The sequence below is a fragment of the Callospermophilus lateralis genome, chromosome 2 (assembly GCF_048772815.1).
Source record: "Callospermophilus lateralis isolate mCalLat2 chromosome 2, mCalLat2.hap1, whole genome shotgun sequence".
In the NCBI taxonomy this organism is placed as follows: domain Eukaryota; kingdom Metazoa; phylum Chordata; class Mammalia; order Rodentia; family Sciuridae; genus Callospermophilus; species Callospermophilus lateralis.
The window spans coordinates 209621039-209643984 of record NC_135306.1 but is presented as its reverse complement, the minus strand read 5'-3'; the positions used below and the strand labels follow the sequence as shown (position 1 = coordinate 209643984).

The window sequence follows — 22946 nt, the reverse complement described above, 5'->3', positions numbered from 1 at the left end:
CAGCGGCCATGCCACAGGGGGGAAACTGAGGATCCAGCCCACAACCACACGGGCTCCCTTCCCCACCCACTGCCAGCTGTGCCTCGTCAGCCCAGCAGCCCCCCTGATCCTCGGGCACAGCTCCTCTGTGCTTGTCCACAGTGGCTTGCAGCTGCAGTGGAAGCTGGGCTGGGCTCAGACGACTGCAGAAGCCCTCCCCAATGTGCTCTTGGGCACCCACCAGCCGCATAACCACACAGACACTTGTCACAGATGCTGCCCCCAGGAGTCCTGAGGTCCCCACACGGTTGAGCTGGTGGGCTGCTGGGCAGGGTGCTTCAGGTGTGGGGCCCTGAGAGGCAGCCAGCCTATCCCCCCAGCAAGGCTCCGGTGCCAATGGAACTGAGGTAGCTCCCTGCCGCTGTGTCCTCATTCAACCCCAAAGCCAGGCCTGGGGAACCCTCCCATATGCCCCCACTGCAGCCCGATGGAATGTGGAACCACTCTGGTCTTTGGCCCAGACGCCTGCCCACCTCTTCGAGAGCTCACCGCCTGCCTGACCTGTGTCAAGCCCCGCCCCCTCCTGGAGGGCTTCCTTCTGTTCCTCCCACCTTGCCCCCCCCCCCTGGAATGCTCCTCTGGCTCCAGGCCTGGCTCCTTCAACACGGCCTGCAGGAGGGGGTCCCCATGCCCCTCCATCAACATCCTTGGAGCCACTTCCCTCCTCAGCACGGATATGATCATCATATCGAGCGACACCTGTCACCCCCATCAGAGCCGGAGGTCCTTGAGGGAAGGGGTCCTGGCTGCCAGGTGCTCCACAGCCGGTTCCTGGAGCAGTGCCTGACACAGTGGGCACCTGAGAAATGTTTGTGCATGACCAAGGAAGAGGACAGAACAAGCTGGCCAGGCATGGCCTGCCTCAGGCTGGTGGACCAGGGATGTAACGCGCATCCCACACCTTTGGTGAGAAGCATCCCATCCCTGGAGAGAGCAGAGAACTGCTGGGACAGCAGGCATCCGGGGCATGCAGAGAAACACTCCCCTACCCAGAAGGTCCATTCCGCACCCTTTTAACAGAAAGCGTCCCACAGACCCCCATATGGAGACTGACATCCTTTACTGTAGTTCACTCTGACACGCGTGAACACAGAACTACACTGTGCTGCTCAGATGCAAGCGCGAAGCAAAAACAAATTTACAAACTGACCACCAAAAAGAACTGCTCTGTCCAGGAGGGTATCCACTGGCCACCATCTATGACATACAATTAACACTTCCATTCCTTGGTGGCCACATTCCCAGTGCCCACTGCTGCCATGGGCAGTGATGCAGCTGAGTCGGATTGGTCAGGTGGTGAAGGTTGGGTTTCCAAAGGTGGCCCCACATGGTCCCCAGGTGAGGCTCTGTTCATGAAACAGCCCCATCCTCCAGCTTTTGGGGAGAGGAGGGCATAGGACACCTTGGTGGAGGTGTCACCTATGGTGACAGATAGCATTCCCCCTTCACCTGGGGAGAAAGCACTCCTCACTGGGAATCAGAATCGGTCCTCATTTCCTTACCAGAAGCAGTGAGGCCAGCGGGACCCCACACCTTCAGGAAGGCAGCTGGAAGACCTGGATGAGGGGCAACCAGGACCCCGCATGAGATGCACAGTACTTGCAGGTTTCTTGCAGGTGTTTGGTGCCTGCTAGATATTTAACGCGGGTCTGGGGATAACCTCTGGGTGCACCAGTGGCCTTTCCAAAGGCAGACTCCACTAACAGCAGCCAGCGACACCCCTTTCTATGGGACATGGGCCTGCTGACTAAAATCACTATCTTCAGGACCTTCAGGCCCAACTTCATGCCCACCCACTTTCCTTCCCGAGAGAGTAATGCGAACAAAGCGCGCTCTTAGCCTGAGAACATTTCTCTGGCGCATCGCGGCCTCTAGGAGTCCTCCCAGAATGTCCAGGGAGCCTGAGGCAGGAAGAAAGAGGTCGGTCCTCAGGCGCGGCTTTGCAACCAGCCCCGGGGGCTTAGGGCCTGACTGAGGTTCCAGGACGCGTCCCAGCCGCACCAAGGTCGCGAACCCCAAAGTGCTTGTGCACCGGGAGGTTGAGGGAGGTTTTGCAGCCCTTGCCCCTCGCCTGGCGGCCAGAGGCGGGGCAAGGGGGAGGGGCGCGGAGCGCTGCGGAGGCGGGGCCTGAGGGGGGCGGGACCGCCGCGGCCTATAAGCGACGCGGACGGGTCGCGCGCCTGGCCACAGAGCGAGCGCGCAGCCGAAGCAGCAGCGGCGACCCCTGCGCAACCCGGGCCTCGCGTCTGCCTGTCGCCCGCGCCTCGCGCCCGCAGGTCGCTCGGACTCGGCGTCCTGCTCGCCGCGCCCCGACACCCGCTGCCCATCAGGCCCCCCGGCCCGCCCGGCCCCGCGTCCCCGCGCGCCCGCAGCCCAGGACCGGCCCGCGCCCCGCAGGCCTCCCGCCGCCCGCGCCGCCATGGGGGTGGAGGGCTGCACCAAGTGCATCAAGTACCTGCTCTTCGTCTTCAATTTCGTCTTCTGGGTGAGCCGAGGGGAAGTGGGGGTCGCGGCGGGCGGGGGCCAGGCGCACCCCCTTTCGGGCAGGCCCGGCGGCAGCGCTAGGCCCCGTGGCGGGGTTGCGGCGCGGCGCGAAGTTGAGGGGCCACCTGTGGGCTCCGGGCGCAGTGCGGGATCAGGGCCGCCGCGCCCCTGGGCGGCCCGGCCAGGTGTCCGCGCGCCGCGGCCCAGCCCCCCCGCCCCGTCCGTCCCGTTAGTCTGGGGACCGCTAACCTGTCCCTGTTGCGTGATGGCGATGGTTGCGGGGCGTGCGAACCCGCATCCCGGGCTCCAACCCCTCAGCGCCGGCGGAGCCCGCGTGGCCCTGTTGGCCACTGTTTCGGGGACCACCCTGCTTCGCTGGTACTGAGGGGCCTCTAGGGCGGGACTCCCGGCGCCCCGCCCCCATGAGCTCATCCGGGCCACCGCCCCTGGATGGGCGGCCGAGAGCTGGGGCTTGGGGGCGCACACTTTCCTCCAGCCGTGGGGACCGTCTACACCACTTTTCTTCCTGCCCTGCTCACCCTCCAGCCTGGAGACCGTCCTGCGGGTCGGGTTTAGGGCGGAGTGCACAACAGGATGGCCTCATGCTGGTGCGTGCCTTGCCCCAGTTCTGGAGGCCCATCTTACCCTCCTCAACCACACAGATTCCAGCCCCAGTATGGCCCCCACGGGCCTGTGGGCCTGTGGAAGCATTGGCGGGGAGTGAGGCCCCGGGCTGAGTTGACACAGACTGAGGGTGACCCTAAAGATCAGAATCTCTCTGCGGCCGGGGTTGTCCACTTTTTGGAGTGCAGTCTCCCCTGGTCTCCGGGCCTGGCCCAGGAGCACTTTCTCCTCTGTGGCTCTGGCCTTTTGTTTCCATTTCCTGCGGAGTTGGAATTGGGAAGGGGTGGAGACTCTTCCCAGCCTGGGAATGTGGGTGGGTGTTGCTGGCCACTCCTCTGGGCCCCCAGCTGCTGTGCACCCCAGGCTCCCTTCTCAGGAATAGGGCCAAGTACAGGCAGTCTGTGTCTCAAGTTGAGGCAGGACGGGTAAACTTATAAAGCAGCCCCTGGAGTGAGTGTGTGGGACTGGGGACATCTGTTTTCCATCTGGACAGCCAAGGTTCCCAGGGCAGATCTAGGGTCAGTGGGATGTTTGTGGGGGAGACACACTGGTCTGGACCCTGCTGGAGTAGGTTTGGGGGGCACAGCATGTCTTGCCAAGCCAGGCAGTGCCGCATGGCCTGCTGCAGCACACCATCTGGGAGCCAGGGCGGCCACGGGGAGCAGCAAGGCCATGTGGGATGGGCTGGCCCTGCCTGGCATGGCCCTGGGGGCCGCTGCTGAGTGGTAATGTTGATCGGTGTTTTTCTGCTCTGGACCAGGCAGGTTGGAGGCAGGCCTGTGCCAGGGTGCCACTTTGCTGGTCTTGAGTCCCGGCTGTAACTGAGGACCCTGCAAGGAGTTGAAGGGCAGGCAGGAAAGGGGCCTCCTTTTGGCCTCTGGGCTGTGCATCAGCCCATGAGGCCCACCCACTGCCCCAGCTGGGAGGGTGCTCAGGCTCCCCTGGGAGCTGGGCCTCCAGGAGGTGGGTTGTTTCCCAGGCAGCCAGGATGAGGCCAACACATCCCCAGGGCGCTCCTCCTGCCCATCCCAGGGGCCTGCCCAGCGCAGAACATGTATGTCTTTTTATGTTCACACTTCTGGGGACCCATCCACTCATGCTGGACCCTGCACTGGCTGGAAATTCAGAGTTGAGCTGGGAGGGCCTGGCAGAGGAGCCCCTCTGTCCCCTGCATCGCAGGGCTGGTCCTGTGGCTGAGAGCACCATGGTGCCAGGGATGGACCTAATTGAGCCCAACTCCGCTGCTCCAGTGCTGGGCCTCTGCTTTCTGCCGCTCAGGGGGGTCCTCACGGTCCCTCCCCAAGAGAGACTGGGGCTGTAGGCAGACTAGCTAATGTACCTGAGTGTGGGGCAAGGGGCTCGGCATGGGGAGAGCTCAGGAAATAGATGCAGGGCACGATGTCCAACAGGGTCCAGCCAGGGAGAGCGAAGCTGAGGGTAGGAAGTGCATGGGAAGGGGCTGCCATTCCCAGGGCACCTGGAGGACCCTGCTGCGCCTGGCCTGATGTGGACACAGGGCAGTACCAGGGGCTCATGGGAAGCTGGATGAGCACAAATTGACAGTGGGTGTCTGGATGCGGCACTTTTTTTTAAAGTTCTGTTTAGAGCAGAAGAAAGCGTCCCTGTGGTTGGAGCACCCCAGGCCGCCTAGCCTGCCTCTTTAGAAGCGCTGTGGCAACCTGGTCTCTCACGCACACTCCCATTGCTGGCTCTCTCCTACACTGAGACGCAGGGCCCCAGGCAGCCTTGAGCTCTCAGCCTCTCCTGACTTGATGCTGCTTTGGGGCTAGTGAGGTCCTGGACACTTTGACTGTGTGGGCAGCAGGCTTAAGACAAGGGACAGGGCAGGAGGATGAGCAGCAGGCCGTCCCAAGCAGGGGAGACCATACAGAGGCCTAACCAAGTAGTGAGGACATCCAATCCCTTGGGGTGGGTGCAGGGGCTCCTACTGGAGATTTGGTGCCCAAGACTTGCTGCTTTGAGACTTGCTCCTGGGAGTAGGCAGGAAGGAGAGCAGGGCCCTGTCCTGGGACAGGTGACTGGCCTGCAGAACCTCCCTTCTCATCTTGTGAAATCATGGTGGTCTTCTCCATGGCTTCTGGCCAGGGAGCCCGGGAGAGGTGCCACCAGTCTTTGCTGGAGAAGGGTCCTATCTTCTGCCCAGAACTGGCTGCCCCTCTGGACTTAGGTGACTGGTGGCAAGCCCGCCTCAAAGGAGACTGATTAGCAGCCGCGCTAACTGGCATTCAGTATTCCCCTCAGACAGCACATGACTGTCACTTGGTGACTGTGGCCTTTTTTCCGGCAGAGGGGCTACCGTCCAGGCAGGCTCTGGGTGGGGGCAGGGCTTCCTGTGCCTGGTTGCACCCGGTGGGCGAGTGGACTTCCCCTGGTGCCCCCAGGCCGTCTGGCTTCTGGCCGCCCAGCTTTGGGGAGACAACCGTCAGTCCAGGATGGGCTGAGAAGAGGAAGTCTGTGGTTTGTCCCTGGTCATGCTGGCTCCAGTGAGGGTGTCGGCAGAGAGGGGCACAGAGCTGCCGCAAGGAGGCAGGGGGCCTGGGACCCTGGTGCCCCTCCAGCTGGCCCTGCTCCAGGGCCCACGTGTTGCCACTGTCTAATGAGAAGCCCCTCTCTGTTCCTTCTAGGGCACGCCAGGCCTTCTCCCACCACCTCCACCCTAGCTCAGGTCTGGCTCCAGAAATCAAATCCAGTCCCAATTCAGTCTTAGCTGCCTCCAAGCCCAGACAGGGAGGCTGACCCCACACCCTCCCAACCCAAAGTCCTGCAATCCGCAAGATCAATAAGGTTTAGAGTCCAGGCACCATGGAGGGGGCAGGTTCTCACCCTTGCACTGGCCTTGGGTTTTGGAACCCAAGGCCTGGGACACAGACCAATCAGGCAGTGAGTGCCAGGTGATCTTCCAGCGCTGGAGGCGTCCACCTTGTTGCCTAGACAGCTGCATGAACAACCAGGCTCATCCAGAATTGGCTCTCAGAGGCCTGCACCTGTCCAGTACTCTGACCCAGCATGCTGGGTGGCCTTCCAGGAACCTCTGGACCTCCTAATACCCTGTCCCCTCTACACAGTACTGTGTACCTCTGGGTGCAACAGAAGCCACTTTACCTGGTGGGCTGCAAAGCAGGTGCTGAAGTTTTTGAGATGACTGGGTCCTCTGGGTGGCCTCTGGCTGGGGGCATCCCTGTGGCAGAGGGCCAGGCCCCAGGGGCTGGTCGATGGTCAGCTGGTAGTTGGCTTTTACTCCCTGTGTGGCAGGACCGCAGCGTTTGCCGTACCAGCACTGTGGCCATGGGAGGGGAGGGGTTCTGGCTGGGGGCAGCCGTCCTCCTGGGCTCCAGGTCTGGTAAAGGCTGCGGGTACAGAGAGGTGCATTAGAACCAGATGCCCAGAGTTTCTTAGTCTGGAAACGCTGAGTGGGTGGTGAGAGTCCTCCTTGAAGGGGCAGAGAGTGCCCAGGGTGGGGTCCCCACACCATGGAGGTGAGGTGGGGCAGGGAGCCAGACGCTAGGCCTAGGGCTCCTAGCCCTGCTCTCCTCTCTGAAGACATGCCCTTTTCTGATTCGGAGAGGTGATTCATCCATCTTCATCCTTGCCCCAGTTATTGAGGTAACTTGGCCATTATCAGGAAGGTGAAGGCCCGAGGGCCCCAGCAAGGAGGCTCTGGGCACCCCGTGCTTCCCCGAGTGGCATCGTACTCCCGTCACACCCCCATCAGCTGGATCAGCATTTCTCCGGAGGGTCTGTGTGGTCACCTGTGACTGCACATTGAGCTTCTGGTGGTGTCTCGAGGTGCTCCGCGTGGCAGGGTGTGGGAACAAGGTCCCTGGTCCCCTGCCCTGCCAGAGCTCCAGTCCTGGGGCTTGGAGCTTGAGCTCTGGAGTAGACCCCTGGCTTGTGAGGGGAAGCAGCCTGCCGCCCTGAGACTCTCTCGGGGAGCCCAGCCCTCACGCAGTTCCCACGGCCTGGCCCCAGGCTCTGCTTCCTGCTCCCCTCCTTGGGTGTAGCAACCTCAGCTACGCAGACACTCCCCCCCTCTGTGCCCAAGGAGATGATAGTGGCTCCTGAAGTCGCACTGTGCCAGGCAGGGCGTGGGAGACCCTGGCCTCCAGCTGTGCGGGGCCGTTTTCAGACCAGACCGTTGGCGATAAGGAGATTGAGTGCAAACAACCACAAACCGCAGGAGGAGGGGGCGGGGGAGGCTGGGACTAGAGCCCGTCCCACAGCCTCTGACTCCTCTGTGTCCTGGCTCTGGGCTTCCCTGGGGCGGGCGGGCGTACCCAGGTGGGAGCAGGTACAGCCCTGAGCCGGTGGAGTGCTGCTGGCTGTGACACCTGGCCTGCCCATCCTCGGACCCTGCCTGCGGCCCTGCCTCCCGTGGCTGTCCCCACACCTCTTTGGAGCACACAGCTCCGAGGGTCCTAGTCACCTGCAGCCCCCTGCACATCTCTGGCAGGCGAGTCCCCACAGGGCCACTCAGGGCAGGTGGGCTTCCCAGTGGAGGCAGACGTGTGACGAGCAAGCAGGGCACCTCGTGGCTAGCCTGCCTCAGGGTGAGGGGCCGCCTCAGGGCCAGCCCACTCCCCGCCCCCAAGTGCTCATGTCTTAGTCCGTTGCACCCCAGCTGGACGGCAGGACCAGGTCTAGGTCCTCTCTTAGCATTTATTTTTAGACTCCGGACAGGCGGCTTCCTGAGCGCCCAGTGAGCGGCGCTGCTGCTTCCTGGCCGAGGTGAGCATCTATTCCTGCTCTCGCCGGCTTCCTCCTTCCTCCCCAGCCTCCGCAGCTCCTCTCCTGAGGCCACACTGGGCCCTAGAGGAGTGGCTGCCTCCAGGGAGGCCTGAGAAGGGTCCTGTGTCCCCCAGGGAGGAGGACTTGTTCCAGTCCCACACTCGGACCACGCACTGCCCCTCACAGTGGGCGGAGAATGGAGCTCGGTCTGCAGGGACCCAGGCTAGGGAGGACGGTGGCTGGCCTCCCCTTGGTGGGCTCCCCGCCACCCAGGTCACCTGAGCATCCCTCCTTTCCTCCCTCTCCACCTCCAGCACCCCAGCTGCTGAGCCGGTAGGCGCTGGGACACTTCCCAGCACGTGCGTGCACCCTGACCCTGGCAGTGAACAGACTCGGAGCCTGAGACACCCCCACTTTCCACAGGCAGGGGCAGGGTCTGAGCTGGAGTTAGGTGCCCAGCTTAAAGGGGCTAGCCGACATGAGAATCGTCCTTGTCCTCTGGCACTGTGGGCAGCACTTGAAGTGACCCCTTGGGCCAGCCAGCTGGGGGACTGGAGCCCCACCCTTTCTGGAAGGGGCACACATGCTAAAGTGGGAGAGCCCCCAAGAAGCCCCGGCTCTGGCTGCATCCTGGGTCTGGTAAGGGTCACTCACTGTAGGCAGCTGGCATGGAGGAGGAAGCTGCCCCAAGCCTGCACCCCATCAGCTGCTGCTGGGAAACACCAACAGGCTGGGCAGGGACCCAGCGTGCTGGCACCCCCCGTGTTGACGTCGAGCCTGTTATTTATTAATTCTCAGGAAGGAGGAAGAAACAAAACCCTTCACAGAGTCATGAATACGCCTTTCTGTTCCCTTGTGTGGAGGCCTTCAGGAACCTGGACACGTTACCTGGGTGCTCGCTCCACCCCTGCCCCTGAGCAGCGAGTATGTTAGGTGGCAGGAGTACTTGGGGTCAGGGAGCAGGTGGGAACTTCAGGCAGCTTTGAGCGGACGTGTCTCCGAGAGGGATGCAAGAGGACATTGCAGACTGCTTGTTTCTAAGGCCTAACTGATCACATCCCGAGTGCTGTCCACAGCCGGGTACTGTCCACCGTGTGGCCCGTCTCTGTGTGGGAGCTTCTGTGCCTCTACTTCATTTCACAAGTGAGAATCCTGGAGGCAGGAGCACTGAGATGGGCCTGCAGTCACTCAGCAGCCAGGGGCCCGGGCCTTCCTTCATGCCTGCCCTCTGCCCAGCTCTGTCACTCCTCATTTCCATGGACACTGGGCTCTTTACTTAGCCTCTGTGTTCTGTAGTTACACAGCTGGGTTTCCCTTCTCTGTGGACAGACTCCAGCATGTGCAGATGCTTGATGCTGGCCACGGGGACGTCTGGCTCCTGCCCAGGAAAACACGGGTGTCAGGAGGTCCTTTCTCCCCTTAGTGGTCAGTCTGCAGGACACGGGGGGCGGGGGTTCTCGAACAGCTTTCCGTAGATGCAGATGGCATGTAGCACTGGCCTAGGATTACAGTGTGCAGCGGAGTAAGTCTTGACACGCTGGTGGCCCCGTGAAACCGTCGCCACTGCGGGACGTGGGGATCCTTTGTCCTTCCTCCCGGCACTGTGCTGGGCTGTGGCCTGGACCCCCTCGCAGTCCTGCTCACACAGGTGGGGTCAGAAGGTGCCTGCTCTTTTGCTGTCCTGCCCCTTTTCGCTGATGAGGGTCCACACAGGATGAGCCCCAGGCCCATAGTCACCGGCGCTGGGCCCACAGGCTGTTACTAGTTCGGGGCAGAACAGGAAAGAACCTGAGTCTTGTGTGAAGCTGGGCTCCTTCTCTTGGGTGAATACCTGGAGGGTCCCGGGTGTGCGGCAGGTTGGAGGTCTGAGCATCAGCCACAGCTGTGCTGGGCCCTCCGAACCCCACTGCTGCCCTCGTGGGCACAGGGGTGGTGGTCACTTTCTATCTTAGGCAGCCTGGTGGTCGGGTTGGGGTTGTTCGGTGTTGGGTGCTGGAGGGTGGCCTCTGTCCGTGCGTGGTGCTGGCCCTGTGTCCTGTGGTGCCCGTCCTGCCTCTGTGCGTCTTGGGGGCCGGCTTCCTTGCCGTCGAGTGCCGAGCATCCTCTGGCCACAAGTCCTTTGTTAGGCACATCCGGTCCCAGCTGGGGCTGTCCTGCTTCCCTGGTCTCTGGAAGAGGATTCTTAGGAGCTCTGACTCACTGGGGACCTCCAGCTGCCCTCCTGGGCCCCTCCTGGGGGTCTTTCCCAGCCCTCCCTCTGCCTTCCCACTGCCGTTCTGATAGAAGATCTCGGGACCCTTTCAGTTTGGGGTCTGGCTCTCCCCTGCCTGGAAGGCCCAGCCAGCCCCTTGCTAGGGCGTACCTAGAGGTAGCCTCCTGCCACCCGACCCTGAAGTCCCGACAGGAAGCCCTCTTCCTTGAGCAGATGGAGAGGGGTGACTCAGCCCCATCGCACCACCAGCTGGGGTAGCTGAGCACTGCTCCCCCTCACCCCTCAGGAGGTGTTGCCCCCAGCCCCTCAGCTGCATGGAGAAGGTAGGGGTGCCCCACCCAGCCTGGGAGGGCACGGGGTGGGGTCAGCCCCTGCGGAACAGCTGTTGCCTGCCCAGCTGTCTTACAGGTGGGGACACTGAGGCAGAGGAAGGGGGGTGAACACAGCTTCACAGCTGAGTCAAAGTTTGTGACCAGGCCTCTGGGACCCCTCCCCCTTCAGGAGCCCCCCAGAACATGTCTCCATGAACTCTGAACCAGCTTCCCAACAGAATGCGTGACGTTTTCAGAGCCTCAGTGGGAGCCAGAGTTACCAGGGCAACTCAGCCTGTCGCCTGCTCCCCTAGAGCCCCAGATGGCAGCTGGCTCAGAGGAGCCCAGCGTGGCGCCCTGGGGCTGCCCGCCATCTCCTCCTCAGAAAGCCCTGGGGACCCCTGGCACCACCACAGGGCCTGGTCACGAGGGATGTGCTTAGGGCCCTCAGTGGCAGAAATGTCCACTGTGCTGGCTGATGGGAATGAGCCTCCGTCCAGGGCCCTGACGGGTAAGTGGGGCCTATTCCTCTCCCACAGGGGAGGCCCAAGCAGAGGAACCACACGGGAGGGGCGGGTGCAGTCACAAGAGCCACTGGAACCGCAGTAGCGGAGATGGGCGGGTTCACCAGGAGGACGCCCTGGCCTGCTGACCTGGGGGTGCCTCGGCCCTTGCCCTGAAGGTGTGGGGGCCACAGCTCCTGGCCGGCCCACTCCCCTCCAGGACCTAGAGTCAGCCTACCTGGGGATCCCCGGGCCACTCGGGGCTTTCCTTTGGTGCCGTTGGTTGCATGAGCTCTCTTACACGCATCTCCCTTCCCCCAGGCCCTGCTTCCCTGGCCAGGACCAGTGGAGCGGGACCTGGCCACTGGGTGCTTTTCTTGAGGCCCAGTTTCAGTTTCTGTTCCTGTTTGACAGCTCTGAGGTGAGCATCAGCCCGGACTTGCAGACCAGCGGTGGGGCCCATCCCTGCAGGTGGCCCTAGCACAGCGCCCCACGTGCCTGTTGGAGGGCAGCCCGCCTCTGGCACTCACTGCCAGTGGTGACCAGAAGGAGGTGCAGTGCCTCCCCAGAGCTGTTCTTGGTGTGTCCCCATGCACCTGCCTCCAGGAAGCCCCCCGTGGCCTGGCCCTCCACAAGGATAGAGTGGAGGATGAAGGCAGGGCCCTTGAGGCCCAAAGGAGCTGGTGGTGGGTCCCCCATGGAGACCCTGACTGCCACTCAGACCTGTCCCTGCCCCTGGCAGGACCTCATCAGCACATGCCTCCCCAGGGTCTCCGCCAGGTGTCAGGCAGGTCTCCAGGTCCTCCAGCGAAGCAGAGGTCCCTACCCAGACAGTCCAGGGATGTTGGCCCCACTGTGAGTCAGGGACCCCAGAAGAGATTGATTCTGTGGTCCCGGGGTTACAGTGTCCCCAGGTTAAGGGATTATGGGACTGTGCTTCACACCAAGGGCAGGGTGGGACAGTAGGAGTCGAGGGACAGTGTCTGTGCCCTCTGCTCCTCTGAAGTCTTTGGCTGAGAGGTGCTGGAGTAGAAGAGGGCCAGGGCAGGCAGGACACAGGGTGTCCCGCCATTCCTGGGGACTGTGTGTCTGCAAAAGCCCTTCATGGTGCCAGGTACCAAGAGCCGCAGCAGGGTGAGCCTACAGCCACCACCCCGGGGCGTCTGTGGCCTGAGGAGGGAGGGCCAGGTGCCCGGGCCCAGCAGGCATCTAGCCTGGTCAGCTGCTGGGGGAAGACCAGGCTGGGCCTGGTCGGGACCTGCCTCCAGGGCAGTCCCCAGCTGGCTGAAGGCGGATACACAGGATGGCCTATGGTGGAGGGCTCCCTCAGCCTGAGCCTGTCCCCTGCATGCCAGCCCTGAGCAGGGACCCCTCCCCAGCAGCCACTTCCTCCACAAGCCACAGCCTGTCATGCCCCTGCCACTTCCTGGAGGCCACCAGATCTCCGCCCCCTTGGAAAAGGCCCAGCAGTCCTTAGGGTGCTCAGGTCCTGGTGTGGCCTCTGGCCAGCTTTAGGACAGAACGTCAGGTCAACCTGGCGTTGGAGATCCATGGGTTTCTTGAGTGTCCCTGCAATGTTGGGCATGGGTGGACTGCAGTAGTCTTCCTTGTTGATCGGAAATTCACGTTGTACATCCTGTCTCACCTGGCAGCCCTGCCTGGAGTCACAGCTCAGCTGCTGGGGGTGGCCCTGGGGTTCCAGTGAATGGTGGCCAAAAGACCCGTCTGTGGTCCCTGCTGAGGCCCCCTCCCCGACTGGAGGTGCTGTCAGCAGCTACATGTGACACTGCTCCCCACTCTTTCTCCAGCTGGCCGGAGGCGTGATCCTGGGTGTGGCCCTATGGCTGCGCCATGACCCTCAGACCACCAGCTTGCTCTACCTGGAACTGGGAGACAAGCCTGCACCCAGCACCTTCTATGTGGGTGAGTGACACGTGGCACAGAGTCTGCTCAAGAGCCCAGGGCTTCCAGTGCCTTCCAGGAGGAGGCAGGGCCCGAGGGTAAGTGGGCATCAGTACGGGGTCCCAGCCAGCTCCAAAGGGGCTCTTGGAGCAGGAGGATCCACCCAGGGATGGACTTGTGGCTGCTGGGGACCCCACTAATCACCACGGACTAGGCTGGGGCCCAGGGAGGGCGGGCAGCCGGCAGGGCTTGGGGATTGGTTTCAAGATCTTATTTTAACTCAGGCATTTCTGGGGAGGCTCTGGGTGGGTGGGGCTGGATGCCTGGGCTGCATGGAGGCTTCCCCCTCCCCCAAGCTGCTGCCACACCTTGCTACCTTCTTAGGCTGCCTGAGGGGGACTGAGCCTCCAGCGCCCCAGAGGCAGGGTGACCAGGAGGAGGGCCCTGGCTGGGCAAGCAGCCTTCCCCCTGGCCCTCCCTTGGAGGCGGGCCTGGCGCTGCGAGTTCTGGCAGTGTTGATGCTTCTGCCCTTTAAAGGAGGGCCCTTGGTTCAGCGCTCCATCTGAAGCCGCTGCTGTCCTCCGTCCTGGTGGGGCCTGGATGGGGTGGGGCCCTCTTACCAACTTGGAAGACATGCTGGCTGCTGAGTAGGCCCTGGGAGCCCAGGATAGGCAAGAATTCTGATCACCCCAGAGCTGTCACTCCTTTCTCCCCTTGCCCTACCCACTCTCCTCCCGGGACCTCTGTCTTCCACAGAGAGCATGGACGTGGCTGAGGTCCAGACAGGACAGGGGTGGGTGCGCCTGGGGCTGGGGCTGGTTTCCAGGCCCAGCTGTTCTGGGAGGTCCCGTGCCCTGACTGCAGGTCCCTGTAGCCTGAGTACTGTGTGCCCTCCCAGGGGGCAGCCACCCACCCTGCAGGCTCACACGCAGACTGTGGCCTGCTACACTGGTGACATGCTTAGGCCAGGCTCCCTTGGGAGCAGACTGTTAGCTTTGCCCCACATCTGATGAGGGGATGGGGGACCTGACCAGTACCTTCTGAACTCCTGAGGGGTGGGGTTCTCCAGAGAGGTCCCTCCCTGACCTTTTTTTCCCTCTTCTAAGATAATCAGGAGTATTGGGGGTTCAGGGGGCTCCCAGCAAATGCAGGAGCTACCACCCCGAGCTGGTAAGAGCCAGGCATGCTCCTGGCCAGAGTGTCATCGGCACATCTCTCCTTCTCTTGTGCAAGTGCTGCTGCCCACCTGCCTTCTCCCTGGGCCTGGGCACCCTGGTTATTGGGCTTTGCAGGGCTGGAGTTAAGTGGCCTTGGGGCAGGCACTTTTGCCAAGAACCACTCTCTTGGGGACATGGCAGCCGAGACAGTGGCTAGAACAGCTCAGTGTGGGTCACTGTTGACCCAGTGGGGCCAGACAGGAGTGGAGGGCTTACTTCACTTCAGACGAGGTCAGTTGGGGTGAGCTGAGCAAGGGCAAGGACAGCCAGGCATGTTGGCCCTCAGGGCTGCACTCCTTCAGGCCTCCTTTTCCCCTCAGCAGGGTGGACACCACAGGCTTGTCAAGGTACCTGCTGAGGGTGGTACCAGGGGAAAGGGGCTGCCAGGCAGGCCCCACGGTGCCAGGACACGGAGCCTTGGAAGCAGGCCTCTGGATGGTGTGTTCTCTCTGTGGCCCATGTCAGGCTCCAGCTCCAGAGCCACCTGCTCTCTCTCCTTGGTTATTGGCTTCCTGGGCATGGAGGACAGCTTTAGGCATGGGACTACTGGGCAGGTTGGGTTGGATGTCGGAGCTTGCCACTCTCTGGCTCTGCCTGTGCCCTGTGGGTAGGGACCACTCAGAGTCCCTCTGGCCACCAAGTCTCTGCCCATTCAAAATTGGCCTTCCTGAGTCCCCGCTGCTTATGGGTTGGGCCCTGCAGGAGCAGATGCCAACTCTGACAAAGGCGCTTTGTGCAGTGCTGGGGGAGGGCGAATGGGCCAGCTGGCTCAGCACCCCCGGAACACTGCAGGCTCCAGAACACTGGAGGGGCTCTGGGCAGCCCTGGGCCTGTCCCTGAGTCCTGTAGGCTTGGGTCTCCTGCTCCTAGGACTCTTCAAGACAAAAAGGCAATGCCCCTTTTGTCCTGGGACACTGGAAGTAGGGCTGAGGAGAGGGAGGCCCAGTTTGAGGGTGCTGTGCCCCCCAAGTGGGGAGCTATCTGTGAGGTGTGCCCAATGGGAGACTTCTCAGCCAGATGTGTTTGGTGCCGGCCAGAGGTGTCCTCTGGCCAGTGAGGGGGCCCAGGAGACCAGGTCCCAGATACGTTGCTTTTCTAAGCCTGGTGGTGGGTCCTGGCCCCTGGCTCCTTCTCCCTGGACTGGCCAGCCTGGGGGACAATGGGCCTGGCTTTGAGCAAAGAGGTTTGGGCTGCCCGGCAGCGTTGCCATGGTGATGGGGGGATGGGATGAGGGGCTGGGAAAGCCCTAAAGGGACACTGTGGCCTTTCCCAAGGGATAGGGGGTGGCATGGGCTCCAGGACAGCAATGTGACTGGCACCTCCTGGGCCTTGGTGACCCCCTGCCCTTTGGGATGTCTGCCTGCCTCCCAGGAACACATGCCAAGCTAGTGGGTATGGGCAGGTCAGCAGGGTGTGCTCTCCTCAGCTGCCCCAGCCACTCTCAGTGGCTTGGACACTCCATTCAGTTCTCAGTGTACAAGGCAGAGCAGCCTGGCTCACATGGTGACGTCCCTACGATGGGGTCAGCTAGAGTGCACTGTTGTGTGCCAGCAGGGGCCCTCCACCTCATTTCACCTCACCACCCCCAGGTCAACAGCCGGGACCCCAAGCAGTTCCGGATGCTACAGCGGGTGTCCTTCCCAGCCTTCAAGCTGGGTGTGGACATGGGTGCTGGGTGCTGGGGCACTAGTCGCCAGCACTCTGCACACTTGGGTGCTGTGCAGCCCTCCCCTTGGCATCGTCGGCCTCCTCCTGTGTCACAGAAGAGGGCTGAGGCACAGAGGAGCTCATGCAGCCAGGCCGAGCCCATGTCTCGGGCAGTGCCAAGCAGCAACTCACCCTGGTCCCTGTCCCACAGGCATCTACATCCTCATTGCTGTGGGGGCTGTGATGATGTTCGTCGGCTTCCTGGGCTGCTACGGGGCCATTCAGGAATCCCAGTGTCTGCTTGGGACGGTAAGCTCAGGAGGCCGGGGAGTCCTGGGCCTGGAATGGGGAGCAGCATCCAGCTGGCAGAGGAAGGGGTGGCCATGAGCACAGGGGCAGGCCCAGGGTCTTTGGTTCAGCCCAACAGCCTCTGGGTAGCCTCCGCATCTCCCCAGAACTTGGGCTCTGATTTTCCTGTTTTGTTTGTAAATTGTCTCTCACTGTGTTTTACTTCCATCTAGTCCTTGAGGCTAATACTTCCAAGGAGAACTTTTTATTTTCTTTAAAAACAATCCACAAACATCACAGAGATTGAGTCCCCAAGACCAGCTTCAAGTGTCTTGGGGACCACCCACTGGCAGGAGACCGAGGCCCTGCTGTGCCTTCCAGGCCTGGCCATTCTGGAAGGGGGGCCCTATGCTCATGTCCCCAGCTGGGAAAGTTGAGGCACATGTCTCCTTTCCCATGGCAAGCAGGAGAAAGGGTGGGCTCAGGAGGCATACTGCTGCATGCACCTGCCAGGGGCTCCAGCCCGGGGCTTGCCACCCACAACCCCCCTGAGTGATTCTCCATTGCTCCTGCAGCCCCTCCTGCAGACCCCGGGCAGTGTTTCTGTGTGAGTGCTTTAGCATCTCACTAGGGGGCCTGCGTCTTGGGCTCTGTGCTTTCTGTCTCCCTGGTTGGGATGTGGGTTGGTGGATACTGTCAGCTTCTCCCCTGGCCATAATATGCACACCTGCTGGTTACATGGGCACCTGCCCTCTGCAGAAGGGCAACCCCATGTTGGTCCAGGACCGTGCCACAGCCTGATCCCTCCTCCTCTCTCCAGTTTTTTACCTGCCTAGTGATCCTCTTTGCCTGTGAGGTGGCTGCCGGCATCTGGGGCTTCGTCCACAAGGACCAGGTGAGCCTGGGCCCACCAGGGAGCCTAGACGGGTGGAGGAATGCCCTCTGCCCAGGTCTTGAGTGATGGGTGGGTCTTAGTCCAGGGTTTTGGGGTTCTCCTGGGACTCCTCCTGGGGTCTGCCTGGTAGGAGGATCTCAAAGGTTCCATGGAGGAGGTGGCATTGGGACCAAACACATTAGGGGAAGCTTATTGCAGGGTGTACCCTTAGGGATGGTCCCCACTAATGTGACCACTCTGCCCCAGATTGCTAAGGATGTGAAGCAGTTCTACGACCAGGCCCTGCAGCAGGCTGTGGTGGATGACGATGCCAGCAACGCCAAGGCCGTGGTGAAGACCTTCCATGAGACGGTGAGGCTGAGCTGGGGCGGGCCCCAGTGGGGTACTCACCTTTCCAGATGAGTTCTGCCACAGCCCAGACCTCAGGAGGGGTCCCAGCTAGGCAGTCTGTGTGACCCTGGCATCCCTGGATGGGCACCTTGTGGCCTGGTTGGCCAGAAGTGTGGGAGTGTCCGAACAGTGCAGCTGGGCACAACCCCCACCGCCCCCAACATCCCTGGTGCATTTCAGGGGGGTGTAATGCGTACCCCTGCTCCCCACCCCCTGCCACACCCAGAGCTCTGGCTGCTCTCCCCCGATGCCCAGAGCTGACCCAGACACTCTCGGTCTCTACAGCTCAATTGCTGCGGCTCCAACACTTTGTCTGCACTGTCCACCTCAGTGCTGAGAAACAACCTTTGTCCATCGGGGAGCAACATCTTCACCAATATCTTCAAGGTGTGCACTGGTGGGTGGGGCAGAGGCAGGGGCCTCCACCTATCTGGGTGGGTCCTGGTTTGGGGGTGGCACCAAGGCTGCTCTGTTGGGAGGGCTGGGTAGGTTGAGTGTGGCCCATGAGGAAGAGGGGAGACTCCCAGATGGGCCTCGCCCAGGGCCTGCACTTCCACTCATGCATGGGGGCACACAGAGTCCTTACCACCTGGGTCACTGCCCAAAGCTGCTGATGCCACTGGAGGCCCACCCAGCACCTGTGGAAGTCCCTTGGTAAATGTAGCAATACCAGTGATCATAGCCTTGAGGTAGGGAAGGCTTCAGGCAGTACGTCCCCATGGTTTGGATTCTTTTTAAATGGACAGAACAACTCTGGGCAGAGCCCAGCTGCTGTGCCACCTCTCCTGATGTGGAGGTGGGGGAGGCAGGGACAAGGCCACCCATCCCTTCTGCTTTGGGGCTAAGCTGTCTGCTGAACCCACTGCCCCTGCAGGAGGACTGCCACCAGAAGATTGATGAACTCTTCTCGGGAAAGCTGTACCTCATCGGCATTGCCGCCATCGTCGTTGCTGTCATAATGGTGAGCTGGTGGGGACAGGGCCTCTGTTCGTGGGCACTGAAGCCCCCTGCCTTTCGGGTGCTGACCTCACCCTGCCTCCTCCCTACAGATCTTCGAGATGATCCTGAGCATGGTGCTGTGCTGTGGCATCCGGAACAGCTCTGTGTACTGAGCCCCTGCAGTGCCCCAGAGTGACCCGGAGGTGCTGCAGGGCTGTCACCACCTGTGTATATAACGTTTCCGGTATTACTCTGCTACACTTAGCCTTTTTACTTTTGAGGTTTTTTGTTCTGAACTTTCCTGTTACCTTTTTGGGGCTGACGTCACCTGTAGGTGGCGTGTGCGTGGGTGGGGGTGGAGCAAACTTGGGCCTTGGGGACCCTGTGCTGAAGGGGCCCCTTAGTGAGCTCTGCCTGCTAAGCCAGCGCCCTCCCAGGGACAACCTGTCCTGAAGCTCAGCATGGCTGGGCTGGGGGGCTGTTGCCCCCCCTTCCTTGTCCCATGGGCTGCACCTTTTTAATCCTTGTTCCTTCCCTGCCCCCATTTTGAGAGCCGGGTCTGAGCACTCTTTATGCCTTCAATGCACCTGTCCTTTCTAACACGTCACCTTCAATTGTAATTACAACATCTTGAAAATCATTTAATAAAGAAGGAAATCAGGCATGCTAACAGGACTGTGGAGCCAGTTCCTGTGCCAGCAGCACCCAAGGCCAGGTGAGCCCATTGTGAGTTTGGCCCCGATCTGGAGTTTCCCAGGCCAAGGGGGAGCTGGCCCAAGAGGGGCTGCTGGCTACAGTGGGTGGGCAGGGCCGGACTCTGGGGAACAGTCCCATGTGCTGAATGACCCTTTTGGGGGCTCTGTGCTGCCACAGCAGTCTTGACGTCACTCCCACTTCACCCCTTGGACACATCATCCCCTGAGGGACAAGTGGGGCCAGACAAGGAATTCAGTACATGATGTGCTGGGGGTAGAGCTGCAAGACCCTCCCCCAAGCATTTCAGGATGTCTCCCTATTTGGGTGCCTTAAGTATTCCATTAAGCTGGGTCACTCAGCCTAAAACCGTATTTTAAAGGGGCTGGTGAGGAAAATTTTAAAGCCTCCTGGAGGCCCACCCAGCCCAGAGTGGTGAACTGAGGCTCTGAGGCTAAGCAGTCTCTGGGCCACACCCACCCTTTTCTCCTTGCCCCATCTCTTACAACCAATGGGCTTGACTAGAGGCCCCTGTCTTCGAGGTCCCCAGCCTAGGCCAGGCTGCTTTCCCCTTAGTCTGGGTAGGACAGTATGAAAAACTGACTGGGACATTTAATCGGCTGGACCTGGGTGGAATTCTGTAACTGGCACCCAGCAGCCTCCTTGAGTCCGACTCTGGACACTAGCCTGGCCTACACTGGAGCACCGCAGGGTCTGGCAAGGACCGCTGCCCCATCCCCGTCTCTGGGGTTAGCTGATGGTTAGAGGCGCCTCCTCCTTCCTACCCCCCTCAGTGTTGCCTACTAGCTGGGGTGCCTCGACGTGGGCTTCTGGAAGCAAAAACATTCATTCCTAGCAAGGTTCTGGGCAGGGCAGGATAAGGTGTCCCAAAGGTGCCCCGCAGACCAGGGGGCTGAGGAACGGGGCCTCAACAGGACCTTGCGGAGGAAGGTCAGAGGTCGGTGGTACTTCAGCCGAGGGAAGACGCCGCCCTCGGGTGGAAGGGACAAAGGATGTCGCCGGGCTGGGGCCTGTGGCCTATCGAGGGGAGAACCTGCCGTGGAAGGCCGAGCCTCGCCCCCCGCCCGGCACCTCCTGGTCAGGCCTCGGGTCAGGCTCGGGTCCTTGGAGCGGGGGGCTCCAGGAGGTCAGACCTTCTTACTGCCTCAGAGGTACTGCTACTCAGCATCCTGGGCACCTGAGCCATCCTCTGGAGCCAGTCTGGTCTGGGCTGGTGGGTTGTGGTTTACAGGTTCTTTGAAAATGAAGTACTATTCGGCTGTGCACGACCGGTCAGCGGTATACGGCGCCGGCTCCCGCGGACAGACCAACGCAGCACAGCACGGCCTACCGCTACCGCTTCCGGCCAGTACCGGAAGTGCGCGCGGAACGGATTCGCGCCCGTGGGGTGCGATGACGCACTTCCTTGTCAGAAGCGGTCGCTGAACTCGCGGTCTCCAGCAGGCGGCACTGGAACTCCGGCAAGCCGGCACGGCGAGCCGCAGCCCCGGAGCACTATGGGAACCCAGTCTTGGCTCCGCCCCTTCCTGTTCGTCACTTCCGGAGCCGAGGGATCGTGGGGAGGAGCGTTGGCAGATCCCGGCGTGCGCGCAGAGTGCGCGTCCCGGCAGGCCTCGGGGTGGCCGTCGCGGCCTTGTGGGAGTGGTAGTTCCTCAGGCGCCGCAGTCGCGGCGCACGGACGGGGGGGAACTCACTTTCCCAGAGCCCCCTGCGCGGGGCGGGAGGGACCGCATCCGGAGGCGGCGGACGCGCCCGTGTGCCGGGCTCCGGCGAGTTCCCGGTCGGCCCTCTGAGTGCCGGAGGCGGCGTGTCCGCCGCGCTCCTTCCGCCTTGCGTTTCGCGCGGCCCAGCGGAGCGGAGCAGAGGCCGCCACTCGGCCCACCCGCGGAGCGATCGCCGAGCGAGGCAGGCAGCCGCCGAGAGCCCGGCCCTCTGCGGGTTGCACCGTGGACTGGTGGCCGGCTCTGCTGCAGCCCTCCCCCAGCGAATAGCCGCGCACCTGGGCCGAGGCCCTTCATCGGCCCTCCGCGGGGCCCGGGGGCTCGCGGCAGGCCGGACAGGGGCCCCCGGAGGACGCGGGTCTGCGGGAGCGCCTCGTTAAGAACACGCTCTTCACGGGCAAACCGCTGGCCGCTGGGCTCCAGGGCAGCGTGGCCGGGCGCCCATGGCTGAGGCGGGGGCGGGCGAGCCGGCCCCTGGCTTGGAGGCGGAGCAGGCGACAGAGTATGACACCCTGCCTTCTGACACCGTCTCGCTCAGCGACTCGGACTCAGACCTCAGTTTGCCCGGCGCTGCTGAGGTGGAGGCGCCGTCCCCCGAGGACTCCGGCGCCGAAGAGCCCCCCTGGTCCCCGGCAGGCCTCCCCCGCGCCGCCGCGCAGCCCTTCCTCCTCAGAGGCGTGAGCTCCACTTTCTCCCAGCGAAGCCACAGCATCTTTGACTGTCTGGAGGGGGCGGCCAGGCGGGTGCCGACCTCTGCAGCTCCAAGCAGCAGGAGTGACAACGGTGGCCCCAAGCGGCCACCGATGCCCTCGAGCCACCCTCCAGCGGCAGACCCTGACCCTCCGAGGGTGCCGCCTCTCCCTGACTATGTGGCTCACCCTGAGCGCTGGACCAAGTACAGCCTGGAAGACGTGGCCGAGGCCAGTGAGCAGAGCAACCAGGCAGCCGCCCGGGCCTTCCTGGGCTCCCGCAGCCGGGCGGCCCCCGCTGACTACACGCCCTCCTTCAACCAGCGTCCCTCCAGCGGTGGGGAGGGGAGAGTCGTCTTCACCAAGCCCGTCCGAGTTGGTGAGGCCAGAGCTGAGAGGAAGAGGGCCCTGAAGAAGGGGGATGTGCCAGGTGTTGGGGGCGAGGGTCCTGTGGAGCTGGCCCACCTGATTGGGCTCGGGAGCCCAGAGGCCGAGGAGTGTGGTAGTGCCCTGGGGCTACAGGATTTGGGGACACCTTCAGGGGCTGTCCACCCTGGATCTTCACCAGGACCCCCAGGGGTGGAGATGGTTGGTTTCCATGGCAGCAAGAAGCGGAGCCGAGAGCACCTGCGCAATAGGGGCAGCAGCCCTGAAAGCTCAGGGGCTGGGATGGGAGGGGGACACTCAAACTGACCACACTGCCATTGCCTGCCTGCCTGCCCAAGCAGAGACTGCTGAGTGGGCTGGAGTATGGGGCCATGGTTGCTGGGGTGGATGGGGAACCATCCTCTTGGTAAGGAAGTTGATTAGCTGTCTGGAGGAGGTGTCAGAGTTCTGGCTACCCAGTGTCCAGGGGGGGACAATAAAAGTTTTGGCTGTTCTTCAGGTTCTGTGTCTATCTGGGCCCCTCACCCTGAGGGCTCTACTGGCAGCCCTCGTTTGTCCTCCAGCCTCTCTTGACCCTCCCCGCCTAGTGGGGCTGCTCTGAGGGTCTCAATGACCTGCATTGGTCACTGGTGGATCCACTAGAAGGACTGAAGTGGCCACAGCAGGCTGAGACCCCAGTTCCTTCCAGGGCTACAGTTCACAGTCTAGCGTCCATCCCTGTGTCCTGCATGGTGGGGCTAGAGCTTGAGCAGGGACCCTGGGTGGCCACTCTCCCAACCCTGACCATGCCTGTCATGGCCATGGGTCCCACTTGGGCTGTATGTGAAGATGGACACGTAACAGATGTCTAGGATGTACCGCCAGGACACCTGGCCTGTATTTAGAGCACAGATGCCACAAGGTCAGTGCTGGAGACTTCCTAACTGGGCAGTGGGGGGACAAGGATGGTTCTCTATGGCAGTGGGCAAGGCAAAAAGGAATGGCCACGTCTCCCCTATGATGCCCAGGATCTGGGGGTCAGATTAGCCTACTATGTTGTGGTTTTGCATGGGCAGCCCTAACTCCTGGACTCATCCCTAAGGAAAGGAGGGACCAACCCAATTGGTTACTTTGCTTGGAGTGGGGGACTCCAGGAGGTCAGGCTCCACGTGCATGGGGCAGTAGGCCTTCTTACTGCCCTCAGAGGTACTGAAACTCAGCATCCTGGGCACCTCAGCCATCCTTTGGAGCCAGTTTGG

General features: G+C 62.1%; 2 protein-coding genes across 3 annotated transcripts; both read left to right on the top strand.

Moving 5' to 3' along the window:
• The first annotated feature begins 2225 nt into the window (after positions 1-2225).
• On the top strand, positions 2226-18867 carry Cd81 (CD81 molecule). Of its 2 annotated transcripts, XM_076847768.2 has the most exons (8): positions 2226-2524; positions 12728-12842; positions 15897-15994; positions 16794-16868; positions 17115-17219; positions 17544-17645; positions 18133-18219; positions 18308-18867. In XM_076847768.2, exons 1-8 carry the CDS (start codon positions 2459-2461, stop codon positions 18368-18370), a joined length of 711 nt encoding a protein of 236 aa, XP_076703883.1. In that variant the 5' UTR covers positions 2226-2458; the 3' UTR covers positions 18371-18867. The 2 variants fall into 2 exon arrangements, with proteins under 2 accessions (XP_076703883.1, XP_076703884.1); XM_076847769.2 differs by lacking the exons at positions 2226-2524; positions 12728-12842 and adding an exon at positions 14367-14385.
• A 1680-nt stretch (positions 18868-20547) lies between these two features.
• Positions 20548-22206, top strand: Tssc4 (tumor suppressing subtransferable candidate 4). Its single transcript, XM_076844875.2, has one exon. The coding sequence runs from the start codon at positions 21076-21078 to the stop codon at positions 22012-22014; it is 939 nt and encodes a 312-aa protein (XP_076700990.1). The 5' UTR covers positions 20548-21075; the 3' UTR covers positions 22015-22206.
• Positions 22207-22946: the final 740 nt, after the last annotated feature.